The 11391-nt window shown below is 37.5% G+C and overlaps 1 protein-coding gene across 11 annotated transcripts in view; it reads left to right on the forward strand.

Moving 5' to 3' along the window:
- Positions 1-11115, forward strand: part of TFDP2 (transcription factor Dp-2) — a 170096-nt gene extending 158981 nt beyond the window's left edge. For all 11 annotated transcript variants that reach the window (XM_043995454.1, XM_043995455.1, XM_043995456.1 and 8 more), the window contains 3 exons: positions 4251-4417; positions 10509-10614; positions 10908-11115. In XM_043995454.1, coding sequence (XP_043851389.1) covers positions 4251-4417; positions 10509-10614; positions 10908-11091 — 457 coding nt within the window. In that variant the 3' untranslated portion in view covers positions 11092-11115. The remainder of the gene's footprint in view (positions 1-4250; positions 4418-10508; positions 10615-10907) is intronic.
- Positions 11116-11391: the final 276 nt, after the last annotated feature.

Raw genomic sequence — 11391 nt, forward strand, 5'->3', positions numbered from 1 at the left:
AGAAAATCTGTGAGGAAAATATCTCTGAATTTACACAGCTTACATTTCCATTATACTACTTTGAGTCTGCTCTGCTCATAGAGAACACAGCACCTTCTTGATGTAGGCATGCCATGCTGGATGGTCCTATGCCAGCATCTCCATAATTGATATTAACACTCTTCTTGAGAGAGTTCTTATATCACTTCTTCTGACCTCCATGTGAGTGCTGGCCTTGTGTTAGTTCTCTGTGAAGTAGTTTTTTAGGTAAATGTGCATTTGGCATTTGAGCTATGTGGCCAGCACATTGGAGTTACTTTTTCCGGCAGGAGAGTTTGAATACTGGGCAGTTCAGCTTGAGAGAGTATTTCAATGTCTGTATAAATCACATAGTGTGTTCTAATTGAAACATTGTGTCCCAATACCACTTTATAACTATATGGACTTGATCTAAGGGTTGTTATGGACTGTAAGCTCCATGTGAAGCCACCGAATGATTGGGCAGCCCAAAAAGATGTGATTAGGCTTCAGTAGGAGACTTGTAGGTCAAGAACATGGAAAAGATCATCTTGCTGTACTCTGCCCTGGTCAGCCCATACCTGGAACACTGTGCTTTACCTTAGGCACCACACTTTAGGAAGGATATTAACAAAATGAAAAGGGTCCAGAGGAGGGTGGTGAGGGTCCCTACCTTGAGAACATGTTGGATGAGGGTTGGTTGAAGAAACTGTTATGATGGTTAGCCTGGAGAGGAGACTTGAAAGGTCTGTCTTTTGGAAAAGGGATTAAATTTGTTGTACTTGGCCCCAGAAAGCAGAACTAGGAGCAGTGAGAAGTAACAGATCTCAGCTTGAAGTGTGGAAAAACTTCCTAACAATTAAAATAATCCAGAAATGAAATGGTCTGCCTTCCAGAGGACATTGGGGGCTCCCTCATGGGGGATCTCTCAGGAAAGTCCAGATGACCTTGTGTTTAATGATGTTAAAAATGGGATTCCTAATTAGGTCCCATCTGGGGATCAGACTTCCTCCTCTATAATTGTTTGGTAGTACCAAAACATATGTCTCTTATGCCCCCTTTTTAATGTCTTCAGCCGGGGTGGGGTGGGGGCGCAATGAAGGTTAAGTGATTTGCCCAGGGTCACACAACTAGTGTCAAGTGTCTGAGGCCAGATTTGAACTCAGGTCCTTCTGAATGCAGGGCTGAGCCAGTGCTTTATCCACTGCGCCACCTAGCTGCCCCCTATGCACTTTTATATTAATTGAATATACTTCCGTTGATTGAAAATCATTGAGTGTGAAGATGGAAGGTAGGTTATCCTGGAAGGCAAAGAATATTGTGTTTTTGTTTTTTCTTTTCCTGGCACCTATCACAACAAATGCCTGAAACGTAGTAGGCATTTAACAAATGTTCATCTAAACTGAATTGAATTGTATTTGATTGAGTCTGATAAACTATTTCTGCAGATAAGAAAAACAGCACTTTAAAAAAATCTCAGCTCATTTTCCCTGGAATCAGAATAATGTTAATCACTGGTATTCCAACCTGTGGCCTATGGGCCATTCTGGAGACATCAAAAATCCCTGTGGGCCTTGCCTTGCATTGTTCTTTCTGATATTTTACTTTCCTCTTTAGTTCTCCTTTACCTCTGCTGTATACTTAGTGCTTAGTCCTGGGTACATGAGTCAGCTAACGAGAAGGCACCGAGTTTTTAAAAAAAGAAGCGATAGAGGCAGTAGTAATGAAATGTTTACTTAACAAATTGCCTGGGAATATACTGTAGAACATTCCATAGTATTTGGATAGCACAGTATAGACTGTAGTATTTGGACTCCTAAAAATATTATATGTGAACACATACATTGCTTCCATATCATATTTATAGATATGATCCAATGGTAATCCTAGAAGAAACCACATATATAGAACCTTCCTACTTGAATCTTGGCCTTTCAAGATTCACTTTTTCAGTCAGTTTAGTAAAAAAAGACTGCTCAGAAATGGAATCATTAGAAGTCTTGTCTGTGGCTATAAAATAATGCTACAATCCTTAGCAAGTTTCCCTTAGGATTTTTCCAGTGAATTACCAAGCTGAGTTCTTCCAAGTCACCCTGGTGTTTTTGCACAAGCTAAATTAACCCCATTTTGATTTATCATGTGATTTTTTTTTATATATGAAGTGGTTTAAGAAGTTTCACATTAGACTAAAGAACCTACTCATGTTGAGGACTTTTGTTCTGTGTATGTTGACTTCTTGAAGTTGTTAGGGCTTGTAGAGTCAGTATACTATACCAGGCTGTTCCTAATGTGGACAGACTTTCTTTAAAATGATATTTCATGACAAGCAGGATGATTTCAGAAAGATCTGGAAAGACTTATATGAACTGATGTATAGTGAAGTGAGCAGAACCAGGAGAACATTGTCCACAGAGACAGCAATGTTGTTCGATGAAGAACTGTGAATAACTTCACTGATCTAAGACAATTCCAAAGGACTAATGATGAAGCATACTATCCACCTTCAAAGAAAGAACTGATATTCATTAAACACAGGCTAAAGTATGCTATTTTTCACTTTCATTTTTTATTCAAGTGTTTTTTTACAAAATGACTAATATGGTAATGTTTTACATAATTGCATATGTATGGCCTGTATCTGATTGCTTACAGCCTCAGGGAGGAGGGAAGGGAAGGAGGGATAAAATTTGGAACTCAAAATTTTAAATAAAAATGTTTATCCTCTTCACAGTATACTTGAAGGTGAGAGAGATGGCAGAGACTTTGAGAACTATGGACCTAAGAAAATAGTAGACTTTGTTCTCCCATCTCTGTGGTTGGCAAGATTTTCATGTGCATTAGTGGCCTTTTAAGAATGGCTCTTGAGAGCTTGGAACAAGGCTCAGAAGCCTATCAAAGCTTGTTAGTCTTGCACAGACCCCAAAACTTTGTCATTCAGTTAAATTAATGGCTGATTTTTTTTTTACCCGGTATATGTTTTTCCTTAAACTAGCTAGAAAGCATTTTCAGTGAATATTAAATATAGAAAGTATACACTTTTAAATGTTGTTATCTTTCTACTCCCACATACCTCAGATTATATGAACACAACATTTTATGCTAAGTTTTTTCAGTTGGCATTTAGTTGACTCCTACATTTGGAAATTTCACCTTTTTTGGGGCGGGAGTGAGGCAGTTGGGGTTAAGTGACTTGCCCGTAGTCACACAGCTGGTAAGTGTCAAGTGTCTGAGGTCAGATTTGAACTCAGGTCCTCCTGAAACCAGGGCCGGTGCTTTATCCACTGTGCCACCTAGCTGCCCCTATTATAAATTTTTATGTTCAATTCATTCAATGGCTTTTGCTCACCTGCTATGTACCAAGCACTCTTAATGTTCATAATATTATCCTTTGAGAATAGAATGTGCTCTGGACTTTTGATGATGCCCATAGAATTAATCTTTGTTGGTGATTTTCTATAGTAAGGGTATGCTTGTCCAGGTTACCCCTGTTGGTGGTGGTAACGTTTGTAGGATGTGGTCTCTGCATATAGACTAAGAGCTAAAAAATAAATCAATTCCTTCATTCAAGCTCTTTTACAAAAACCATGCTGCTCATCATAGGTACACCAAAGAATAATGGCCTGTGTGTGCACATAATGATGCTGTGATACTAGTTGCAAGAAAACTAGGAATACAGGAAAATATTGACCCAGAAGTCCAGAGTTAAGGTAACCGGCTAGTTTCTGAAGGAGAGAACGAGTAAGGAATTCAGTTCATATTTGTGGGGCAGTTAGCAGTTGGCTTTTGAAAACAAAAAGTGCAAAGTATAAAAAAATATGTTTTCATCATTTAGTAGGCCAACTCAGATTAAATTGAAAAGTGAAGGGGGAAATAATTGCCACTATCCTCATTTTTATTTTTTATGTAATTCAGTCTGTCGTTTATAAAGGAATAAATGTACTGGGTTTGGAATAAGTGATGGTTCTTGCCAGAGCAAAATTTCTGCCTTATGTTTCAGCTGGCTTAGTAAGCACTAAAGGTTTGTGCTTTCCTATTTTCCTTTATAGGAAAGATGTTTTAATTTAGAAAGTGGATCATTTTGAGCCCTAGTTTCATGAACACAACTGAATGGCTCTTACTACTGTGAGGTTTAACAAAATTGTTTCTAGCCCTTCCTAAAATTTATATTCCCACTGTAATATGCTTTATATAGTGTATACAGTGAAAAATCCCATACCTAAAAATAACTAAAATAAACTTTTTCTTTGATGCAGGTTTGAGTATCTTTTTAATTTTGACAATACTTTTGAGATCCACGATGATATAGAGGTGTTGAAGCGAATGGGAATGTCTTTTGGCCTGGAAACAGGCAAGTGTTCACTCGAGGACCTGAGAGTTGCTAAATCATTGGTGCCAAAGGCTTTAGAAGGTTATATCACTGGTAAGATGGTTTAGAATAATTTTCCCTGATAAGACTAAAATCCAGTAACTTTTCAGTGTCCTTTTATTTCCAGGTTCTATTTAAACAGCTTATGAAGGATAGCAAGATCTCCCTAATGAATGATATAAAGAAGATAGAGAAAAGGTTCTGTGGTGAAAAGTAGTAGGATTTTTAAAAAAAAAAGTGGTAGGATTTCTGCATGAGGACAGATTTTTTAAGTCTTGAGTCTGAATAGATGAAGGCCTGAGGGAAGCTAGGATCAAAGTTTATAAAGTTGGAAAAGATAAATAGAAATGGGATAAATACAGCTCACTTTGTTGTCCACATGTTTAAAGCTTATGATAAGTTGACAAAGACCTAGATTTTGGGATATGGAAATCAAAGGAATGATCTTTTAGCATGCAAAAATGTTTCCAACCAACATACTTCTTTGAACTAAGCATATGGCAGAATAACCTCTTTAATCTGTTTAAGAGAACAAACTTTTCATATAACAGTAACTAACACTTTATGGTTTTCACAGTAATTGGCATATATTTTCTCATTTGGTCCTCAAAACCTTCTGTGAAGGAGATGCTCTTATTAGCTCCATTCTACTAATGAGGAAATAAAGATTGTCTTACTCAGGGTCACACAGCTGGAAAGGGTCTGAAACGAAATTCAAATGCTCCTCTTCCTGATTCTCTATCCACTCCACCATGCTGCTTCCTCATATTCTAACAGTATCCCTTGGCCTACAGTGTACTTGTGATCAATAATTTTATTAATCTCACTGTAGTTTATATATAAAAGCATGAAGATTGTATTACTTTACATTTTGAATGTCCTATAGTTCAAAACTGAACTTCTGACTGTTTGATATAAACTAAAGCTTTGGGCTCCCCTTCTTTTATTAATACTATGACTCCAAGTCTTAGGCATGGACCTCATGGTCAGAATCCTATTAGAGGTCATCTAGGTATTTTTTATATGAAGCCACTGAGACCCAGACAGTGAAAGTGATTTGTCTCAGGTGGCCTGGCCACTGGAAGGCATTTGGGTCATTCTCAGATGTCTCCAGGGTAAGCGAAGGATTTTATTTTGCTTGTTTAATCAAGAAAGAACATGTCTGTTGATGCTGTGAGAGTTATTTGGTTTTTATTTTAAAATATGAGGAACTGCATCAGGCAAGCATCAGAAGCTAACTGAAGACAGCACTCTTAGCCCTCCATTTGTTGGGGTGCTCCACCTACTAACTACACACAGAGCTGGCATCCTAGTCAAACTGGCATTTCAGCAGTGGGCTGAACAGAGAGCTTTACTCAGTATGCCATCAGAAATTCATTCTAGTTTATTCTCAGTCATAGGCCCCAGAGAGATTGGGCAGGCAGGCCTATTGTTTTGATTTGGTCCTGACCTCACCTAAGGGTGGGTCTGAAATATGACCTTTTTAGTTCATTTTTTAAAAATTCATGGTTTTTCAATTGTAACAGGACATAAATAATTGTTTTGCAGTTTGCCTGTACAAATGAGCTTCCTTTTTGATTTTTAAAAGCACTGCAGCAAAGGAACAGATTTGTGATAGAGAGCTGCATTACTGAATGCTGGCGCAAGTCATTCACCTTTATGACATACACTCATTGCATTGCTAATATTTCAAAACAAAGGTGAAATGAAGATTAACTATATATTCACACACTGTCATAAGACCACATACTTAGAGCTGGAAGGGACCTTCAACCTCAGAGTCCATTGAGTCTAACCCCTGCATTGTACAGAAGAATAAACTGAGGTACCGTGAGGTTAGGTGACTCGTCCAGGGTTACACGATAGGTGTCAGAGGCAGGATTCAAACCCATGTCTTTCTGGCTTCCAGATCAGCACTATCCATTATCCCACCTGGTTGCCTCTAGTTTGCTTTTTTGACAGAAAGTTATCAATAGATCTCAGGATCAGCTTGGGAGTCCTGGCTTCAGTTCATCTGCCCTGATCAGACTTGTTTGCATTTAACATACTGAGACCTTAGGTCTTATGCAGCTGTCTGATTTATTTTATCATAAAATGAGGTTATAATTAGTATAGTCATCTTGTTTACTTGTCCCACATGGAAAGAAACAACCCACTTGGTCAACAGGAACAGCAGCACAAAATGCTTGCGTCCTAATTATAGATACAGTAGTGGACTATATAGATCTCATTGTCATTTGTATGATAATTGAAGTGAGACTCAAACAGAATGGAAGAACCTCACATTTTAGCAGATAAATTTTTTAGAATGAACCTTTGATCTGTCTTTTAGCTTACATCAGAGAATGGCCTTTTCTAAATTTGGTAAAGGGGAGCTATTTCTAAAAGAAGAAAATGCTAGCCCGTTTACCAGCTTTCTTAATGATGACATAGCCTGTAAAGCTCTTATATCTTTTATTTTTTTTAATTTAAAAAAATTTTTTTAGTGAGGCAATTAGTGTCAAGTGACTTGCCCAGGGTCACACAGCTAGTAAGTGTTAAGTGTCTGAGGCCGGATTTGAACTCAGGTACTCCTGACTCCAGGGCCGGTGCTCCATCCACTGCGCCACCTAGCTGCCCCTATATCTTTTTTTTTTTTTTTTAGTGAGGCAATTGGGGTTAAGTGACTTGCCCAGGGTCACACAGCTAGTAAGTATTAAGTGTCTAAGGCCGGATTTGAACTCAGGTATTCCTGACTCCAGGGCCGGTGCTCTATCCACTGCGCCACCTAGCTGCCTGCCCCTATATCTTTTATCTTAATCATGTCTTCTCCATTTCCCTTACTCTAATCAAGAGCAGTCTCTAGAAGAGACTACCAAGGGGTATCTAGGACCAGAGGTGATTGTCTGCACAATCAGAAGGCATGGATACTTTTGAAGCAATGAGCTCAAACCACTTTGATGTAATGGCTCCTTCACCCATGTACATGTTGATATATTCCTATTTTAGAAGGGCATAGCAAGGAAAGCAAGTAATATAGTTAAAATTTCTCATCAATAGTTTGCATTTCTATAATTCTTTAAGGTTTTCAAAATTCTTTGCTTACATCCCTATGAGGATGGTAGGAAGCGTATTATTATCACCAGTTTATAGATGAGAGATTGGACTAGAAATTTGGTGACTTTTAAAAAAATTGAATTTCCCAAGGACACACAATTTGTTGGATTTGAAAACACAGCTCTTGATTTTATATACAATATTCTTCCTGTTTTGCTACACTGCTTTTCATTAGCAAGATGAATAAAGAGACCTTGGGCCTTTTCTGATAAGATGCTTTAAGCACAAGCTGTATTGTGGCCAACTGTCTAGGTGGTCAGCCTCCCTTAAAGTCTTTTTTGTATCTTTTCACTTGTTTGACCTCAGAAAGTCTAGTTTGGACTTGATTGTTTATTTTAAAATGCAAACCAGATCTAGAAAGAACTGTTGACCACCCCTTAAATTCAAACAATTCCTTAAACAGAAGCCCTCATTATAAATCCCATTGTGACAGACATTTCTGAAAGCAAAATAGCCTTCAAAATCCTAGAAAATTGCCCACTTTTTAAAAGACATATTTTGTAGGTGAGAAGATAACTTGTTAATAACATTACCAGTATCTACTAAGCCCAAATGACCTTTACAGTGCCTTAGCATGATTATTGATTATTCATATTACTGCAACATTCATATTGATTTGATAGCTTAAAAATTCTAGAATCTGCTTAAGTGCATCTTTCTTTGTACTAAATTAGAGTTCTTTCTACTTTAATTTGAAAACCTTTCATACCTAAAGTTTGATTTTGCAGATTTGCTAAATTATATCATCAACATTTAGTACAGAAGAAAATTATACTCCATGACAAAGACAACCACCGAAAACTGAGAACAATACCACTTGATAGCAATTCCCATTCAAGCAAAACAATCAGCTGTTTCAGGAATGTTCACATTCAGTAACAAAATGAAACTGATATTTACAGTTTTTTTAATTGACAAATACGGAGGACATTTAATGTCAAAGTAAGAGAGTTTCTAAGATGGATATCGAGGGCTATTATACTAAAAGTTATTGAGGAAATGTCTTTGCATGTATAAGTAAAACTTGACATTATGCAAATTTCTGAATATGCCTTTGGCTAGTTAAATTCTTGTGTGTCACTAGCTACTCCCTTAATTGGAGTAGCATGAGTACTTGAATTGCTGTAGAAGATGACTTCAGGTTAGTTGAAACTAGGTCCCAAACAGTAACTTCAAAAGTCCTTATTTTCTTCTCTTCTCTTTTTCTTTCTTTCTTTCTTTCTTCCTTCCTTCCTTCCCCCCCCCTTCCTTTTTTCCTTTCTTTCTCTTTCTTATATTTTTGTGGAACCCTCACAGGAGGGTTGTTTTCCCACTCATACCATTTGCATTTGTACAATATATAAAAACACAGGAATTAATTTCATTGTATCCCTTAATTGATATCCTTTAACACTGACTAGTTGTATAAGCTTGGTTAAAATACCCAGCCCTTTCAAATCTCAATTTCTACCTCATCAAAATGGAGTTGGCTGGGTGGGTAGGACAGAACTAGATTATCTCTAAGTTCTCTTGTGACTTTAACATAACCTGATCCTCTACTTATTCTCAGAAAAAAGATTACATCTTTATAATTATGAGTATTTTAACGGCATTTGAGTTTGATCAGGAGCATTTTCTTCTTCTCAAATTATCTTTTATTTACTGCTGTATCCCTTCAGTAGATTTAAGTGTCTTGAAGGCAGGGACCATTTAATTTTTGTCTTTGTTTACCCAATTTCTAACACATAGAAGGAACTTGTTAAATATTTCAAGACTTCATTGAATAGATATTTTTATAAAATGTTTAGTATTGTGGAGGATTGAGAAAGAAATTAATTTTCAGCTGCATGGTTCTATATGTCTCCTATCCCTTTAGTTAATCTTTTTTTCTTTTTAGTCTGAAACTATGGTTTAATTTTAGTATAAGGAACACTTACCAATGTAATGATGCTGTTCTGCAACTGACTGTCTTAGGGAGTTGCCCAGGGCATTGAGAGGTTTTATGCCCATTATATTTCATAAGGGGAACTTTGGACCTCCAGTCTTCTTTACTCTAAGGCTAGCTTTCTCCCATTGTTCCACACTGTCTCTCCAATCATTTCTCCTGCAGAGTATTTTGTTTTGTTGGGTTTTTTTAGTGAGGCAATTGGGGTTAAGTGACTTGCCCAGGGTCACAGCTACTGAGTGTTAAGTGTCTGAGGCTGGATTTGAACTCAGGTACTCCTGACTCCAGGGCTGGTGCTCTATCCACTACACCACCTAGCTGCCCCTTCTCTTATTGTTTTAAGTTTTATGATGATCATTTAATTTTTCTCTTCACCTACTCCTGGCTTTGCCTATTGACACCATAGATCTTTTAGGTTTTTTACAGGAGGAAAAAAAAAGAGAATGAACCAAATGTGGAAACTTGATCATATTTCATCAGTGATCAAACTTGTTTTCTCTGACAATAAACTATTTCTTACTAATGCATCAGTGATCATAGAAATGGCTAACATTTATTCAGTAGAAGTCTTAATAACTTCAATGGCTGTAGCCCAGGGTGTTTTGGGGAGCAGCTAGGCAATTCTGTTGGAAGTTTGGCTATAAGGAGACTTTAAAAAATCTTTCTCAACTTTCTCACAGAATTTTAATTAATTTTAATTTTAACTTAATTTTTTTTCCCTTTCTACTATGAAAGAAGTGGCAGGCATTTTCTTTTTTTCCTCAGTTATCATCTCCTATAGATTTTTTTTTTTTTAGTGAGGCAATTGGGGTTAAGGGACTTGCCCAGGGTCACACAGCTAGTAAGTGTTAAGTGTCTGAGGCCGGATTTGAACTCAGGTCCTCCTGACTCCAGGGCCGGTGCTCTATCCACTGCGCCACCTAGCTGCCCCACTCCTATAGATTTTTAAAGGTGCTAAAGAAAATTAGAGGGACTTTCTCAGAGAAATGATGGGTAGATTTAAGAGAACCTCTTAGCTTCAGTTAAGATCAGATTTATCTACTATAACAGTTTCAGCCATTTTGTACTGTACATACTTCCTGTCTTTCTGGTTTTTGGTTTTTGGTTTTTGGTTTTTTTTTTTAGATATGTCTACAGGACCTTCATGGTTGAATCAGGGGCTACTTCTGAATTCAACCCAGTCAATTCCAAATTCAGATATGACCAGTGGTACCACTTTATCGCAATCAAGGTAAGCTTGCAAAATATTCATTTGTTCATATATATATACACACACACACACACACATATTAAAAAGCTCTAGAGTATGCATAGAACAGAAAGAGTCAAGTCTTCCATGGAAAGAGAGCAACAGGTCTGTATCACAACTTTAGAAGAGTTTATTTACATTTAGAAACTCACTTAATGATGTATCTCGGGTCTTACTTGAGCCAAATTCACATCTGTTCTTTTGTCTGTTTATCAAAGCTTAAATAGTCTACCTGGGAATTAATGGATGTGTGTGTTCTTTTAATTGTTTAATAGTGTAAACCAAGGGTTTTGTTTGGATGCTGAAGTGGCCTTAGCAACTGGGCATTTCCTTGCCCCAAGCAGTCAGCAGTCCAGCAGTGCAACATCCCACTACTCAGAGTCCCGAGGCGAGACCCCCTGCTCTTTCAACGATGAGGACGAAGACGAAGACGATGAGGATCCCTCATCCCCAGAATAAAGACAGTAGAAAAGCTAAATTTTACAAAATGCTGCTCGTGTGTGTTTTTAGTGTGAGCTCTTATTCCTGATGTGATTGCTTCAGCTCTTGCCTTTGTTTGCACTGTGTATTCAGTGACAATAAATGAAACACAACTAAATGACATCAAAGTTAAGATGATTTAGATGAAAGTTAATAATGAAGACTCTGGCATACAAAGCACTAGGACCCAGTGCAAACAAAGTATATTTTCCTCTGTGACTGAGGTAAAGAAATCCCTGAAGACCCGGCAGAGTGAATGAGGCCCAGCCACCTTCTCAG

The sequence above is a fragment of the Dromiciops gliroides genome, chromosome 3 (assembly GCF_019393635.1).
Source record: "Dromiciops gliroides isolate mDroGli1 chromosome 3, mDroGli1.pri, whole genome shotgun sequence".
Classification (NCBI taxonomy): Eukaryota; Metazoa; Chordata; class Mammalia; order Microbiotheria; family Microbiotheriidae; genus Dromiciops; species Dromiciops gliroides.